Raw genomic sequence first — 17,862 nt, forward strand, 5'->3', positions numbered from 1 at the left:
GATGTTGTGAAGGCCAAGACTATAACAGGGTTCAAAAAAGAACTAGATAAATTTAATGGAGGATAGGACTATCAATGGCTATTAGCCAGGATGGGCAGGGATGGTGTCCCTAGCCTCTGTTTGTCAAAAGCTGGGAATGGGCGACAGGGAATGGATCACTTGGCGATTACCTGTTCTGTTCATTCCCTCTGGGGCACCTGGCATTGGCCACTGTTGGAAGACAGGACCCTGGGCTAGATGGACCTTTAGTCTGAACCAGTATGGTCGTGCTTATGTTTATGGGAGTTCAGTTAAAAATCCCAACAACTTTTCTAAAATGTGTGTACTTTGTAAGCCACAAACTTTCTCCTGGGCATTAGTACAAAAAAAGTCACATGGATCTTGCACAATATGGAGTCAGTTCTTATTTTATTTTCTTGCAATATGCATTCAGGTCTCAAATTGCCACACAGAGTAAATGCACTTACACCTTTGAGGCTTGTGGGAAAAGAGATTGGATTGACTGCCAGAATGTTTAGGGCCTCTTGCTGCCATAAAATGATAGAAAAAGGAAGGATAAAAGGCTGGGAGATAGGTTAGGTCCTGTAGCTCAAAAAACATCTTTAAAAAGTGAGGTGCCTTTTAGATGGGAGATTGGAAAATGCTGAACTTCAAACCTTTAGATTTTTATGCAGGGGATTTTCTTTGCTTTTGCCTCCTTCTCATTAGAAAATTCCATTTCCCATGCACTGCTCTTTTTCAGTTAGCTCAAAAATCCTTGAACCTTTTAATCACAAGGTTATCTATGAATGTTATGAGCCTGATCTTGCATTCCTCACACAAATAAAACTCCCACTGATTTTAATAGGTGTTTTCCCTGAATAAGAAATGCAGAATTGCACTGTAAGTGCTAGTTTACATTTAAACAGTAAGGAATTATGTCTGATCTTGTTCCCACTAAAATAATTTATGGCCAAATCTTGACCTCTCCAGTGCAGATGCAGAGGGACCTGAAAAGTGTAACTCTGCCCAAAGGAGTCCTTGAACTTCAGCAAATAGGAAAAGTGGATCCTCAAAGTGGACTAGTGGTTCCAGAACTGCAACATCCGCTGTAATATGCTGTTGGAGAGCTTGCATATTAAGTATTGCCTATAACAAACAGTGAAGAGCTCATTGTTTTTCATGAGGTACGGATAGGCTGTTAAGAGGTTTGAAACCAGGAGACGAACCTGTACTGTGAAATTTTAACCATCAGTGTGGCATAACGAAAGGTAGCAGCAATCAAGTTAATGAAACACCCTAAAAACACCAACATGTGTGATACCATACTGTATGTATTTACTGTATTCTGACAATAGAATTGTAAACAGCCACCTGGCAAATGGATATTAAGTGGAGAAAGTTGAATTTCTAATTGCACAGAGGTCTGGTGGCTCTGCTTGAAGTAGTCAGATCGCATGTACTTTGTAATACCTTACTAATTCTTTACTTGTCTACGCAATATTGAAAATGCTAAAGAAAGGGCTACTGCTTAGATAGTGACCTACCAAGAGCAAACCTAAGATGCTGCATTAACCGAAAAATCACAGTGCAGTTGTGTGTGTGTGTGTGTGTATCCATCTAGCTGTCTTTCTGTTCTTGTGAGCAGGCATGCTTTTGACACTGAAACACTCTGGCCGCTTGCAAGAAGGGAGTGAATAGGCAGAGAAGAAGACTGGCACCCAGTCAAGGTTTTTTGATACTTGTAACTTAAACAGTAACTTGTGGCTCTCAGAGAACAAACTCTTTAGACTCGGGTGGCTGCACTGCAGGAGCTAAGGGAGAAAGAGGTACACAGACAAGACTTTCCAAGACTGACTAAAGCGGTCCTACCCCCTATCTGACAGATTCTGTGGTGTTGATGAGAAAACAATCCCATAGTTGGGACCCTCTTTCCAGATGATGTCATGATATCCTCTTGCACTGAGGACACCCCTCCATGGGAGGGAACCCCAGTTATTAAGAAGACATATGTAATAGTAATGGGGGATTTGATTATTAGAAATATAGATGGCTGGGTTTGTGACAACTGGGAGAACTGCATGGTGAATTGACAGATGGGTGCAGTGTGGGGGAGAAACTGGTTGATGTGGTACATGAAGGTACTAATGACTTAGGGAAACATAGGAAAGATGTCCTAGAGACCAAATTAGGCTGCTAAAAGAGATTACTGTCCAGGACCTCCATGGTAGCAGTCTCTAAAATGTTTCCAATTCCATGCACAGGGCCAGTTAACTAGTTAAGATAGGAAACAAAAGGTTGGGAAAAATGGTCATTTTTCACAGTGGAGAGAGGTAAGTTTCTGGGTCACCCAAAGATCTGTACTAGGACCAGTGCTGTTCAACATATTCATAAATGATCTGGAAATGGGGTAAACAGTGAGGTGGAAAAGTTTGTAGAAGATACAAAATTACTCAAGATAGTTAAGTCCAAAGCAGATTGTGAAGAATTACAAAGGGATCTCATAAAAGTGCGTGACACTGCAACAACATGGCAGATGAAATTCAGTATTTCTAAATTCAAAGTAAAGCATATTGGAAAACATAATCCCACCTATATGTACAAAATGATGGCATCTAAATTAGCTTTTACCTCTCAAGAAAGAGATCTTAGAATCATGCTGGATAGTTCTCCAAAAACATCTAGTCAATGTGCAGCAGCAGTCAAAAAAGCTAACTATGTTAGGAACCATTAGGAAAGGGATAGACAATAAGACAGAAAATACAATGTTGCCTCTATATAAATCACCCACACCTTGAATACCGTGTACAGTTCTGATTGCCCCCATCTCAAAAAAAGATATATTGGGCAACAAAAATGATGAGGGGTACGGAACAGCTTCATCTGAGGAGAGATTAAAAAGACTGGGACTGTTCAGCATGGAAAAGAGAGGACTAAGGGGAGATATGATTGAGGTCTATACAATGATGACCGGTGACGGAGAAAGTAAATAAGGAAGTACTGTTTACCCCTTCACATAACACGTGAACTAGAGGTCATCCAACGTGATTAATTGGCAGCAGGTTTAAAATGAACAAAAGGAAGAACTTCACACAATGCAGTCAACCTGTGGAACTCATTGCCAGGGGATGTTGTGAATGCCAAAAGTATAACTGGGTTCAAAAAAGAATTAGATAAATTCATAGAGGTTAGGCCCATCAATGGCTATTTGCGAAGATAGTCGGGGACACAACCCCATGCTCTGGGTGTCTCTAAACCTTTTGACTGTTAGAAGCTGGGAGTGGATGACAGGGGATGGATCACGTGATAAATATCCCTGTTCTTTTCACGGCTGCTGAAGCATCCAACACTGCCACTGTCGGAAGACAGGATACTGAGCTACATAGACCATGGGTCTGATCCAGTATGACTGTTATTATGTAAAATAATCAAAGCTTTCCACATCCCACCCCCGACTCTTGAATAACTGATCCTTTTGGGATCAATAGGAATGCTATTTTGAAGTGCTAAGAGACAAGGTGGGTGAGAGATCTTTTATTGGACCAACTTCTGTTGGTGAAAGAGTCAAGCTTACACAGAGCTCTTCTTTAGGTCTAGGAAAGGTCTATTTTGAAGTGCTAGCAGTTTAAACAAGCATCATTTTTCAAGTTTCAGAGTAGCAGCCGTTAGTCTGTATTCGCAAAAAGAAAAGGAGTACTTGTGGCACTTTAGAGACTAACAAATTTATTAGAGCATAAGCTTTCGTGAGCTGTAGCTCACGAAAGCTTATGCTCTAATAAATTTGTTAGTCTCTAAGGTGCCACAAGTACTCCTTTTTCAAGTAAGTAAATTTGTGGCCAAATTCTGCTCTTAGTTTCCTGTGGTATCAGAGGGTTTCACAGGTGTAGTTGAGGGCATAATTTGACCTTTGATATGCTAACCATCAAAAGAGGCTAAATATGGAACCCCATAATGCTATTTGTATGGATGCTTTGGGACTATAACCGTACTTTAATGCCTTTCAAATTAGAAGATAAAAAGCAAATTATCTAAAATACAATACAATCTTCAGAGACGAGTTTAGCGACTAGTGCATACACAGAGGTCTGACTGACAATCACACAGTTGGTTCTGTTTCCAGTCATTCACTATAGAGGCAGATTCTTCTCTCCCACAGGACTCAGATTTACTATTCAGTTCATTCTTTTGTGTTCCATCAGAAGATGGGACTTTTCTGAGGGGAACAAAATATAATCCTATTTTACAAGGCTGATTGCACACTGCCATCAAGTGATGAATTCCTATTCTGGAATCTGTATATTGATGAATGTTACCATACTGTCAGGATTCTGAATATTTGCTGTAATTGTGGTCTTTCAATATGAAGCTAGTAAAACAAACATCTTCTCTAGTCACTTAAGCCATATTTCAACCCCATGTCCAACTTTCAATGCTGGTGCTTTTACTTCTCTTTCTACCAAACTATTCAAAACTACTCTGCCCGTGAGGTCAATAAAACCAGATATGCCTTCCACTGATACCATAAGGAAGGCAAAGGCACAGACTGCTTTTGTTGTGTTTTTTTTTTTAAAGAAAGAAATTTCAGTGAGAGTTAAAATATACTGATGCTTTTCAATCTTTGCAACAATCAACTGAAAGAGGAGCAAAAAAAAAAAAAAACTGCTAGGAGTGCAGCATTTTCAAGGTGCAAACTAATTCCACAGCCTTAATTTCAGTGTCCTGCTGGTCTGCCTTAAGTATATGTTCTGTTTTATTACAAATTTCATTTTGTATACACAGAATGTGGTTTTGTAAAGGTAAGTTTGTAAATATTTATTTGAAAGTCCAATCACTCGTGTAACATTGTAAAGTGGTTAGCTGCTGTCACATGTTAATATTACTATGCTACAGTATGTTATCTACAGAAGCTTCAAAATGTACATCTTCTTTCATTGTGTTCCTATAAATACAGTATATTAAAGATGCAGTTTCTGGGTTTTTTGAGTAAAGACAATTGTTCAGAGTAAATGAGTCAGTTTTACTTCACAAACTCTGGATTCTGTAGAGCCTTAAGACGCTAAAACACATCAGCTACTTTACTTAATACACCCCTTCTGACTTGATATCCAAAGGGAACTCAAACATTGAAGGTATCACCCAATAATGTGCTAGGTCTTACACAGAGTTGAGCAAACAATTGCTTTTGTAGTTCAGTAGTCAAATTGGAAAATCCCCCCAAAAGTTCATTTTGGATCAACCCAACAAAGAACTAGAAGCAGTGGTTCTTGCTGAAGTGAAAAAACAAAAACTTAAAATCAAGTTGGGTCAAACATGTTTTGATGCAAAATAATTTGGTGGGGGTGGGGTATTTTACCTTTTTAAAATAAATCTAGTCACATTTCATGAAGGAAACATTTAAAAATCAAAACTTTTTTTTTGTTTTTAGTATGTTGAAATGACATGTTTTGACTTTTTTCTTTCCAGCTGAAACGATTTGCAAATTGCAAATATAGTTTCATTCGATCCCAAACTGCATTTTTCAGCAAGTAAACTATTGGTCCTAAGATTTCACCCAGCTCTTGCCTAGTGTATATAAAATACAGGATAGAACTGCTTTTTCTTTATTTGCTACACGGTTCAGCAGGTGGAGCGGATCTCCGGCCGTGACTGTTTGAAGCTGCGCTGCTCTTCGAGCATCCTCTCCCCATCCAGTAAAAGACCAAGCACCACTTGGAAATGTCCCCTCGCTCTCCCTGCAGATACCAAGAGGAGGCTCTCTGCTAAGGGGGCAAGAGGCCATCACGGCCACAGGCTAGCCCCCTTGCCAGCCCGAAGAAAGGCTCCTGTCAGCCACGGTGTTGTCAACACTTTAGATTTTATCATGTCTTGCGGCATTTGGGGTGTTTCTTAAAGCCCCTGCTCCTGGAGTCAGGTGATAGGGGGGAACTTCTGCTTTTAGTCGAAGAAACAACAGGCCCGGCTCGGGGCAGAGAAAAGCTGGAGGAGGTGACCCCTGCCCTAAACGCCTGGAGAGAGGAGCCCCCCCAGCCCTCCGCTTCCCGTTTAAAGCTAAGGGCCGGGTATTGATTGAGCCCCGAGGCAGGACCCAGGGAGGCGAGGGCGGGTGCCCGACGAGCCACGTGCGGCCGGGGCACACACCGCCATGGGCCCCCCTGTCTCCGGGGGGCTGGATGGGGAGCCCCCGAGACCCCTCAGCCCATGCGAGGGGCTGGCTACGGAGGCCGGGACGAAGATCTTCGTGGCGCTGCACCCACCCCACCGAGCGCGATAGGTCCTGGCGGGAACCCGAGCCGCCCGGCCCGGAATCAGCCCGCCGGCTGACACAGCGCATGCGCACACCGCCGCGGTGCAAGCCGAGGAAGGTGGCAGGGCCCTTTTTTTCCCCGCCGTTGCGAGGCCCGCGGCTCGCTCTCTGTTACGTCATCAGCGGGCGCCGGCCGGGAGAGCGGGAGGGCGCGCGGGCCCGGAGGGAGCATGGTGGAGACGGGCTCCCTGGAGCGGCTGGTGTCCGGGCTGCACCGGGCCCAGGCCTTGCGCTTCGGGGACTTCGTGCTCAAGAGCGGCCTCGCCTCCCCCGTCTACGTCGACCTACGGGCCATCGTCTCCCACCCGCCCCTCCTCAACCAGGTACGTGGCCGGGGGAGGGGGGATGGTGCGGTGGGGCCTCCTGCGGCGGCGGCCCGCGGGCTCTCCAGCTGCGGGGAGTGGCCCCTGTGGGGGCGGGGGCGGGGGCGGGGGTCCGGTCCTGCCCGGTCGGCGGGCCCTGCTCTGCTTTTGAGCAAAGCAGCCTGGAGACTGGTGCCTGGGCGTATCTGGGAAAGTGCTGCGCCCGTAGCCCCTTCCGTCCCGGTTCCTTGAGCGGCTGCCCCGCCTGCACGCCATGCTCGCTCGCCGCAGAGCAGCCTGCGCAGCCGTCCCGGTCGGTGGTGTCAGCTTGGCGCTATTTAAAAGCGTTCGCTCCCCTGCCAAGGAGGAGCTCGCCGCACCCGGATGCGCTGCGGAGGCGTTTTGCAGGCAAAAGTCAAAGCCCATTGATTCGTATTGAGGTGCGGGGCAAATCGCTTTTCTTTCACGTCTTTTATCCAGAAGGCGGCAGAGGGCAGAGAGCTTTATCCGGAAATGAAGCAGGAGCCAGACCTCCTGGTTTCTGTACATAAGTATTTATTGCACCTTGTAGCTCTCCTCTTCAGCCTCCTGACCTTGGGATAGCCAGTGGCTCAGTTAGTTTATGATCCTCCTTTCATCCTCTGGCTGGAGTGCAGTAAATATTGATTAACAAATTTATTTGAGCATCAGCTTTCGTGAGCTACAGCCCACTTCATTGGATGCATTCACTGAATGCATCCGACGAAGTGAGCTGTAGCTCACGGAAGCTGATGCTCAAATAAATGTAAAGGAGTACTTTACATTTACATTCTTTTCTTTTTGTGAATACAGACTAACACGGCTGCTACTCTGAACCCTGTCAAATAAATGTGTTAGTCTCTAAGGTGCCACAAGTCCTCCTTTTCTTTTTGCAAATACAGACTAACACGGCTGCTACTCTGAAACCTGTAAATATTGATGAATATCTGACCTTCAGCTAACCAGCAATTCAAGTTAGTTGTCTGTTTTGAATAACTGAGGCTTTGCAAAAAGAAAAGGAGGACTTGTGGCACCTTAGAGACTAACAAATTTATTTGAGCATAAGCTTTCGTGAGCTACAGCTCACTTCATCGGATGCATTCGGTGGAAAATACAGTGAGGCTTTGCTTTATTGAAAAAAATGTACTACTCGTTGTGGCAAGACTGGAAAACATGCTGATTTTCTTTCTCTTTGTGTGTATAAAAACAGTACTACAAGCATGAATCTGTAATATAGGATAAACAATATCTTTCAATTTTATTTTATTTTATTTATTTATTTATTTATTTTGGCCACTGTTCTAGTCCTGTTAACACTACCATTTTCAAACTAACGTAATATATTGAAATGGTCTATTATAAATACCCAGTCCCCCAGCCTGTACAGAATACAGCCCCACATCCCACTTTTTATTTTTAGGTAGTATCCTTGTGATTGTCAGTAGTTCACAGTGAGAAAAAGAAGGTGAGAATAAATTTAAAAGAAGAGATGACTTGCTGGCTAAAGGAATGGTGACAATGCAAAAAAAAAAAAAAAATTCCAGTGGAGAGCATGATTTGTGTGACTCCTTGAATAACTGGTCACTGACCACTAATTCCATGAATGAAGTCACCAGACATTTTTCTTAGCTAATCCTTCCCCCCAAAGAGTTTAATCTTAATCTATTTTGATAGCACCCAAAATGTGTTTGGAGCTATCAGGGTACAAATAGTACTGGCAGAATATTGCTTACAAACTTCTGAGGAAGTAGCTTCTGACCATACACCAATCAGTCAGGAATATCTGAAATTGCTTCTATGGGTGATATATGCTTGTAGTTTAATTTAGTACTGCTTAAAAATATGATGTATTTTTAGATTGCAGATCTCCTGTTCCAAACAGCAAAAAATGCAAGGATCAGGTATGACTCAGTGTGTGGTGTTCCATACACAGCGTTGCCTTTGGCTACAATTATCTGCTCGTCCAACCAGATCCCAATGCTTATACGGAGGAAGGAAGCAAAAAACTACGGTAAAATGATTCAAGTTAATTAAAGTTAAATTGTGTTTTCTGGTTGAAAGATTTGCTTGTGAATGTACTTTAGATAGTTTTTGACTTGCATTCCTTGTGTTCCAATGGAAGACCATCTCTCCAATTGAAGGGAAAAAAATTCCCACTCTCCTGCCCCCCAAAATGTATAACACTATCTCATCACTACACTCATTGCTCCTGGTTCTCCTAGAGCAAGTGCCTTTTGTTGCATCCCCCTAACAGGTGTTGCATGAGCTTGTGCCCTTTTACTGGTTATGAGGAAAGGTGCCAGGGATTCAGTAGTCTCCATAATTTCTGCAGTGGGGTGTTAAACTGTTTCTTGTTGGGTGTAGAACTAGGATATTGGTAAATATATTAAACAATGTCTCAGTGGTGCAGATAATTTTCATGCCATTGCAAATAGCTGCAGAAGAGATCAATTTTATGGGTTTAGTACTGGTTTCATTCACAATAATTTGCTGCTCTTTAATGCCTTTCACCCAAGGAATAGTAGAATGTGTGTGCTGGTGCTTGTACGAGCAAATAAATTGTAAAGATCTCAAGTTGTTTTGCAAATACGAATAAACCACACAACTTCCTGGGGTATAAAGGAGTATTTTATCTACTCAGGAAGGTCAAGTCACTTTTATGTTAATTTTTTTAAACTGGTGATTCAGTGGATTGTGCCTTTATTGATTTAAAGGTACTAAGCGTCTGGTGGAAGGCATCATTAATCCAGGAGAAACCTGTTTGATCATTGAGGATGTGGTCACAAGTGGATCTAGTATCTTGGAAACTGTAGAGGCTCTTCAGAAAGAAGGATTAAAAGTCACTGATGCCATAGTGCTGCTGGATAGAGAGCAGGGAGGAAAGCAACGGTTAGAAGAACGAGGGATTTGCCTACATTCTGTGTGCACCTTGTCCACAATGCTAGAGATTCTCCAGCAGCAGCAAAAAGTTGACTCTGAGATGGTTGAAAAGGTGAAGAAATTCATTCTGGAGAGTGTCTTCAAACCAGCAGAGCAAAATGATGCTGCTCCTATCAAACAAATGGGCAAAGAAATGAGCTTTAGCGCTCGTGCTCAGCTACCTGGAATCCATCCTGTTGCAGCGCGACTTCTCAAGCTCATGGAGAAGAAACAAACTAACTTATGCCTCGCTGCTGATGTCACAGACTCCAAAGAACTTCTACAGCTGGCTGCCACTCTAGGCCCCAGCATTTGTATCTTAAAAACTCACATAGATATCCTGAATGATTTCACCCAAGAGGTAATAAAGGAGTTGCGAGCACTTGCAGACCAACATGAGTACCTGATATTCGAAGACCGCAAGTTTGCAGACATTGGAAACACTGTGAAACATCAGTATCAAGGTGATTATTTGCAATCTTAGTTTATTGTGACTTTTCTGCCAATACCTTTGCCTGCTAAATATAATGTGATTCCCTTTAGTGCAAAGATATGATGATGATACCTATATTGATTTTTAAAATACCATTTACCTGTGCATGCTTGATTTTGTTTGTCTGAACCTCTTCATTTAAGCTATGACAATATCTGTGTAGAGCCTTCATCACCTGAATCTGTTTTGTTTTGTTTTGTTTTCTTTCTCATTATTTTGTTGCATGTTGCCCTGAAAGGTAATACTAGTGACAATAGGCTCTAGGTCTTGATAAACACCTCTCCAGACAATGAAGACAAAACCTTACCGGTTTTGTGAAAAATATGATTTAGAGACAATGGCCGGTTGTGTTTAGGCAGTTTACAGGTTGTTCAATCAGATTGTACATGCAGCCACCAGAAACTGCAGTAGTTAAAACATCTTAAAAATGTGCACTGCTTAGTGTGCTCTGTCTTCGTTAAAACACATTTCCTGCTTGAGGATAAATTCGTAGTGGTACTTAACTGAAAATATGTGCTTCTCTGTTCCTTTCTTCTCAGGTGGTATATTCAAAATAGCTTCCTGGGCAGATATAGTTAATGCCCATGTGGTTCCAGGCTCTGGAGTTGTGAAAGGGCTGAAAGAAGTAGGGCTTCCTTCACAGCGAGGCTGTCTTTTGATTGCTGAGATGAGTTCTCAAGGGTCACTTGCCACTGGTGACTACACAAAATCTGCAGTAAGTTGGAATTTCTGTTTTGCTTGGAAGACTTCCAGATTGCTTTGGCAATGGAGGTTGGTTGTGTGCACTTCATAACATCATAGCCTGCATTTACAAAGAGCTTTTCAAGTACAGGTACTAGTTACCAGATTTCTCTGCAGTGCTTTAAAGACAATAAACTTGTAGTCTTTCAAATCTTAAGAGGTTGCCCACAGCTTCAATGTAGTATCACCAGTCTGTTACTGACTTGTTTTGAACTATCATGGTGACCACTGCAAAAGTGTGTTTGCTCTTTACTACTTTCCTTAGCAATCACATCCTGTTAGCTTTTGTTTTACATTCCCTGTTTAATGTCCAGTCTTCTATTATATATCTTCTAGTTACATCTAGGCTCTAATAAGGAGCTGTCAGTTCTGCATGGTGTGTGATTATTTCTTAAGTAGTGAAGCTTTGACATGGATTGAAACACTGCAAAAAGCTGATTTCTCTCTGGCAACTTACACTGTCAGAAAAAACATGAAGCATGCACATGGCAGGGCTTGAGACAATTCAGTGGTCAGGTTTAGTTTTAAGCATGGGAATTTATAAACGTTGTTCTTTGGTTTTTGTTATATTTAGATACAAATGGCTGAAGAAAACTCAGATTTTGTTTTTGGATTCATTTCTGGTTCCAGAGTTAGTAACAAACCAGAATTTCTTCACTTGACTCCGGGGGTCCAGATGCAAGCTGGAGGTAAAAACACCCCTGGGGAGGTAGAATTTGTAATTCAGTTTTTCACGATCATTTCAGAAGTGACTTTTAAATAATAGAATGTTTATAGTGTAATTTTTTTGCAGCTGTCTCTAATGTAACTATCTATTTTGAAGGGGGAAAAACTGGTTGTTATCCCATGAAAATAGTATTGTGCATATGCAGTGCATCTCATCTAATAGGTGTGGATACTTGGATACAAGTATGAGAGCGTATGTGCCTAGAAACAACAGCCCTCAATACTTTCTCCTGCAGATCTCTGGAAACTTCCGGAAGGAGAACAGTAAGCTAGGCAGCCTTTTTGCTAGGCTTCTTGTTACCTCAAGTTTTGCGTGCAGTGGAGTGCGCAGCTCCTGAGAACGTGAACAACGTGTTAAATGTGCTATCATTAGACTGCAAATGCAAATGTGTAAGTGAACACAGTCAAAAAGCATAACTAAATGCAAACAATGAAAAATCCTAACCATAACATATTAACATTTTTATTTCATAGAATCATCATAGAATATCCGGGTTGGAAGGGACCTCAGAAGGTCATCTAGTCCAACCCCCTGCTCAAAGCAGGACCAATCCCCAACTAAATCATACCAGCCAGGGCTTTGTCAAGCCTGACCTTAAAAACTTCTAAGGAAGGAGATTCCACCACCTCCCTAGGTAACGCTTTCCAGTGCTTCACACCTTCCTAGTGAAAAAGTTTTTCCTAATATCCAACCTAAACCTCCTCCACTGCAACTTGAGACCATTACTCCTTGTTCTGTCATCTGCTACCACTGAGAACAGTCTAGATCCATCCTCTTTGGAACCCCCTTCCAGGTAGTTGAAAGCAGCTATCAAATCCCCCATCATTCTTCTCTTCTGCAGACTAAACAATCCCAGTTCCCTCAACCTCTCCTCAGAAGTCATGTGTTCCAGTCCCCTAATCAGTTTTGTTGTCCTCCGCTGGACATTTTCCAGTTTTTCCATATCCTCCTTGAAGTGTGGGGCCCAAAACGGGACACAGGCCTCCAGATGAGGCCTCACCAATGTCAAATAGAGGGGAACGATTACGTCCCTCGATCTGCTGCCAATGCCCCTACTTATACATCCCAAAATGCCATTGGCCTTCTTGTCAACAAGGGCACACTGTTGACTCATATCCAGCTTCTCGTCCACTGTAATCCCTAGGTCCTCTTTTGCAGAACTGCTGCCTAGCCGCTCGGTCCTTAGTCTGTAGCGGTGCATGGGATTCTTCCGTCTCTGGACTCTGCACTTGTCGTTGTTGAACCTCATCAGATTTCTTTTGGCCCAATCCTCTAATTTGTCTAGGTCTCTCTGTATCCTATCCCTACCCTCCAGCGTATCTACCTCTCCTCCCAGTTTAGTGTCATCTGCAAACTTGCTGAGGGTGCAGTCCACACCATTTCCAGATCATTAATGAAGATATTGAACAAAACCGGCCCCAGGACCAACCCTTCGGGCACTCCACTTGATACCGGCTGCCAACTAGACATGGAGCCATTGATCACTACCCGTTGGCCTGATGATCTAGCCAGCTTTCTAGCCACCTTTATTTAATAGAATTGAATACAAAAGAATCAGAAGTCTTACGTTGAGTAAGTAATGCATTTCCCAAAACTGTTTCAGTGAGATGCTTTCCTTTTATCAGTAGCTGCTTCAGGTATACAAAAGCAAAATCACATCTTCATTTGAATGCAGAAAATTGTTTAGTTGAGAGACTATTTTGCTAGCAGTCAAGTTCTATAAATCAGACACGCTGTGTAAGATATGTATGTAAGCAGCAATCCAATCATATGCAACACAATTCCCAATAATCCTGCCAGGGACTTTGGCTAACTACTTCATATGGTAGAGAATGAAAAATGAGACCCTGGATATTGAATTCTGTGTGAATGATATTTAACTGAGCATTCAAAGCAATCTCATAAAAATGCATCAAGTCTGAGGTGTTAAGAACTCAAGCTTGTGGCTCCTCTTGAGTCCTAATGTCTGTTTTAGAACTTCTAGGAGGTGGCATTACTTATTACAAATCAGAAAAATGATGTAGCATATATGTTGTGTGTTTCAGGTGATAACCTTGGACAGAAGTACTTACATCCACAGGAAGTTATTAGCAAAAGAGGCTCAGATGTCATTATTGTGGGACGTGGCATCTTGTCTGCATCAAATCGTCCAGAGGAAGCAGAGATGTACAGGAAGGCAGCATGGGAGAGTTATTTAAGCAGACTTGCTGTTCATACACAAGACTAATTCGAGCCTAGGATTCCAGTGAACAAACTAACCCAATGCATTCTAGAAGAAGCCGGAGTAATTAGGAGGATGTTTCTCCCCATTGGTTAGGTTGTCATCTACTCTGAACTCAACTGAATATTTTGCTTTACGTAAAATCTGCCAATGACTAAGTTTTTTAGTAATGTGTAAAGGCTAAATCACATTAATTGTGACCATTGTTTCTTTGCATGTGAGACTGTGAAACCAAAAATCACCGCCCAACTTTAGTCTTACTTCTAACTGGTCCTCTAGTCTGTTACTTTGGAAAATAATAAACGAAAACACTCCAGGTGGTACTTGCGGGTTATTACTGCCGTCTGGTATTTCCTTTAGATATGGAAACAGTGCAGGTGGAGCTTTTTCAATACTGTACAACAAAGCTGACCATTCGCTACATTGAATGGGACAACACAACTTTGTAGGGAGCACAAACCAGTCTGAATCTGTTACTTAATAAACATTTGAATTGACTCTCCTTTAAATGCGAGTTTGTATATACATAGTATTTACAAAAGAGGGAAAATATCTTGAACTAAAAACTCAGGGTACGATAAACTTAGGCCTTTAACTTTCAATTACTGCCCCTTTCTGGTATATTTCTAACTGCTGTTGTGACTGGTATCAATTATTGATACCATGGTTCCTCTCCAAATTTGCTATGACAAAATTACAGCTGTAGCTATTAGTTAACCCAGGGTGAAACTGATTTGCAGTGGGGCTTGGTGGGTCTATTAATGAGAGGCAAAAGAACAAAGTCCTGAGGTTATACCACTGTTGAATTTCTAGTAGGCTGGTTATTTTTATGAAAAATCTTTAGTACTTTTCCATATTTTTTCACCATTTGAGAGTTTTATTTAAAGGATGTAAAAATATGTCTGATGGGTGTTGGTTAAAGAGATGGAGTCACCTTAAATTTGCACCAAAATGTACTTCAGAGTGAAACTAAATTGGGTTTTCATCGTTTGGATCAAGAAAAGCAAGAGTATAAATAACTGGAATTCCGAGTTACTACTTATAATAAGCTACATCAAAATAAGAATTAAAGCATGTATATAACATAAGTACCTTAAGCTGAGAGTACCTTTCTCATTGAGCTGGACTTTTCCTAGCAAAGCTGAAGAGCTTCTATGGCCTGTCTCACCAGTGCAACTTGATCAATCCATCATCTCTTGTGCAAAGTATTAGCTGCATGGCTTTCACAGTGAGTTCTTGATCTCCAGTTTATTGCTAAAGATAGTAATACTAAGACTTTCTTTCTTTGTTTTTTTTAAGAAGGTCACAGGACATTCTTAAATCTCTGCTGCCTGTTCTAAGTGGTAGCTAAGCAGAAATAAACTTGCCTGATGCATGGTCTTATACTTTACCCTTCTCTGCTAAAACTATTACCGTTTCCCATTTCTTCCACCAGAGGGAACTGTGACTCCCTTGTGAGCTTTTAGAAGCCACAGTACCATTTTAGCTAATAGATTTCATCATAAGCATGTATTGTTGCTGTTTCTCATGAGAAGCAATCTGTTTTTCAACAAAAGTGTAATACTCTCACTGCACTGAAGCTGATCCCATGATTGAGAGTTGCAGGGATTTATATGAATTATCTTGAGCACTATATTTGTCTTAAGTGGTGATTCAGTCCTGCCTGATAGAACAGTCTCAGTCTCTGCTATTGCAGTGCAGGGAGATTAATGAATTTTGTGACCTCCATTGTTACCTAAGCCAGGCTATTATTTACTGGATGGGTCTTAAAGACCTTGAACCAGCAACTAAGACTCTGGCTTAAGCCCACTGTTTACAACGAGTTAATTAGCTCTATCAAAAGGTGACATATCTCTGGAATCGAATAGTGGTGACTGTTGGAGAGAGTGATCCTAGTATCCATTTATTTTTTTTTTTTTTTTAGCAAGTGCCTGTATCCTAGAACGTGGCACTATTTCTTTTTTTGTTGAAACAAGTGAGGGTATTGATTTTTTTTTTAATTTGCTCAGAATTGTTCACAGCCCTTCATTAATGAGCAGCATTCATTCTATTGTACAATTTATACTTCAGCGCTTCAGTTCACCCTGATGACATCCAAAACATTTCACTTAGTAAACAAGACCAAATTATCACTCCTGCCTGCACTGCCCCATATGGTCTTTATAATCAAGACTGTTCCAGCAAACAAGCATGTGCAGCTCTAATCTCAGAGAACAATCATTTTCTTTCAGGCACTTGAAATGGATGAAATCCACTTCGGATTAGGCATAATGTTAATTTCTTTTGCATGTCCCTCCTGTTTACATTCCATGACGCGTAGTTCCCGTGGTTGGTCAGAACTGCATTTGTAACATGGGAACTAGGTCACAATTTAAAAAACTCATTTGCATCATAATATATGAAGTTGATCAGGCTGGGGAATGAACTACAAAGACTTTTCAGAGTAGCAGCCGTGTTAGTCTGTATTCGCAAAAAGAAAAGGAGTACTTGTGGCACTTTAGAGACTAACAAATTTATTAGAGCATAAGCTTTCGTGAGCTACAGCTCACTTCGTTGGATGCAGTGAGCTGTAGCTCATGAAAGCTTATGCTCTAATAAATTTGTTAGTCTCTAAGGTGCCACAAGTACTCCTTTTCTTTATAGTTTATGAAATCCATATCTACAGTGAAACTCCATTTATAGTGAAATAGAAGGGAAGTTCCATATTTTTCATTGTGAATTACAATAATGAATAATTGTTCTTAGCCCTTCATCATTGTACATGCTATAAAGCACTAATGATGGCAACTAATACTTGGTTAGCTGCACATTGTTCAGCGATGGTACTTTCCCTATATAACATGACACTCGTTAAGTGATATGCTTCTGATGCAGACACTGAGTGGGTTTAGGCAAGATGAAATTTACTCCTAGTTCTGTATTCAGCATCCTAGGAAATGAGCCAAGTAGCATTTCAAATGTAATTATATTCATTGATCCCCAATGACCATGTTCATTGGCATGAGTATTACAAGAGCAACAACAAACATTCTTGAGATTAGGTAAGAGTTTGCACCAAAGGAATGTGAAATACCCTCAGGAGGCTTGACTGGAATCTTGTTTTGGGAGGCCATTGACTCTGGGGATGTGGATTCCATTTTGGAAGGACTTGACCCGAAACTGTCTAGACTGTTTAATCAGTTTCAGATACACAGTTGACTCTTGACATGGCTTGAGCTGCACCCATTGTGGTTAATGCTTTCTCAGGACCAGTGGTAAAACAGCTACCCTTGAAAGCAGCCTGCGCTAGCTTTTCAAGGAAAGGGGAGTTTTCTAGGTTTTCTTCTAATGGTTTTCATACACAGTCGTGGCAGAACCCCAGTTGTCTTATTAGTTTGCCACCTGATTGTGCAGTACCCTATGTTCAGCTCCATCCCTCCAGCTATGCTAGACCCACCTGGGGCAACAGGGCCAACTTGTCCCAGAAGGAAATGCTACCAACCCACGCTAGCGGTGTGGAGGATGGGAAGGCATAAACATGTTTAACCTACGGTTCAGTGTACGGAAAAAAGCTGCTGTGTGAGTACAACTGTTTATAGCCATCGCCACAGAGGCAAGTGTCACAGCCTAGTTACCAGAACACAACAAATGAAAGTTTAAAAGTTAAGGGTGACTCAGTTAGAAAGAAGGTCACAGGTTGGAGATTGAGGATCAGAGCAAGCAGCGTGGGGAGTCAATCAAATCTGGGTTTCCCACTGCCCAGGTCAGTGGGCTAGCTATTAGGTATTGTGGCCCATCTTTTGTACAAGTAGAGCATGCCTCCTGGATCAGGCTCCACAGGTGAGATAAGCATGGGACATTCTACTGCGCGACTCCCACCAGGCCTTAGGTATGAGCTAGACTTCTGACAGCTCAGTAGGGGTCGGGGCGGTGGCAGGACTTAGGTGGCTTTGTGCAGGCTCACTGGGGCAACTGTAGGCGTGTACAGGATGAGGAAACTAAGTGGTTTTGTAAATGTCGGTGGGATTTACTATACATTTAGTGCCTCGGCCCAAATCCTCAGGCACCTAACTCCCCTTTCCTTGAAAAGCCCAATAGGTAGCTGAGTGAATCTTTAGGCTCGTCCGAGTCTGAGTTCCTCATGTGTAAAATTAGGCTAATAGCATTGCCCTAGCTCAA

At 42.0% G+C, this 17,862-nt stretch overlaps 1 protein-coding gene across 3 annotated transcripts; it reads left to right on the forward strand.

The window, feature by feature from the left end:
- Positions 1-6,120: 6,120 nt before the first annotated feature.
- Positions 6,121-14,020, forward strand: UMPS (uridine monophosphate synthetase). Of its 3 annotated transcripts, XR_006277881.1 has the most exons (7): positions 6,373-6,606; positions 8,461-8,614; positions 9,318-9,986; positions 10,555-10,730; positions 11,331-11,445; positions 11,719-11,872; positions 13,529-13,574. XR_006277881.1 is itself a non-coding variant. In XM_038422630.2 (6 exons), exons 1-6 carry the CDS (start codon positions 6,454-6,456, stop codon positions 13,708-13,710), a joined length of 1,449 nt encoding a protein of 482 aa, XP_038278558.1. In that variant the 5' UTR covers positions 6,121-6,453; the 3' UTR covers positions 13,711-14,020. The 3 variants fall into 3 exon arrangements, 2 of the variants coding, with proteins under 2 accessions (XP_038278558.1, XP_038278560.1); XM_038422630.2 differs by lacking the exon at positions 11,719-11,872 and having other exon boundaries at positions 6,121-6,606; positions 13,529-14,020; XM_038422632.2 differs by lacking the exons at positions 11,331-11,445; positions 11,719-11,872 and having other exon boundaries at positions 13,529-14,020.
- The last annotated feature ends 3,842 nt before the right edge of the window (positions 14,021-17,862 follow it).

Source organism: Dermochelys coriacea, chromosome 11 (genome assembly GCF_009764565.3).
Source record: "Dermochelys coriacea isolate rDerCor1 chromosome 11, rDerCor1.pri.v4, whole genome shotgun sequence".
Classification (NCBI taxonomy): Eukaryota; Metazoa; Chordata; order Testudines; family Dermochelyidae; genus Dermochelys; species Dermochelys coriacea.

Excerpts from the sequence above, each read along its gene's own strand:
- UMPS (XM_038422630.2), top strand. The coding sequence starts at position 6,454 with ATGGTGGAGACGGGCTCCCTGGAGCGGCTGGTGTCCGGGCTGCACCGG. Across the intron at positions 8,615-9,317 it reads GAAGGAAGCAAAAAACTACG|GTACTAAGCGTCTGGTGGAA; the intron begins GTAAAATGATTC and ends ATTGATTTAAAG. Across the intron at positions 10,731-11,330 it reads GTGACTACACAAAATCTGCA|ATACAAATGGCTGAAGAAAA; the intron begins GTAAGTTGGAAT and ends TGTTATATTTAG.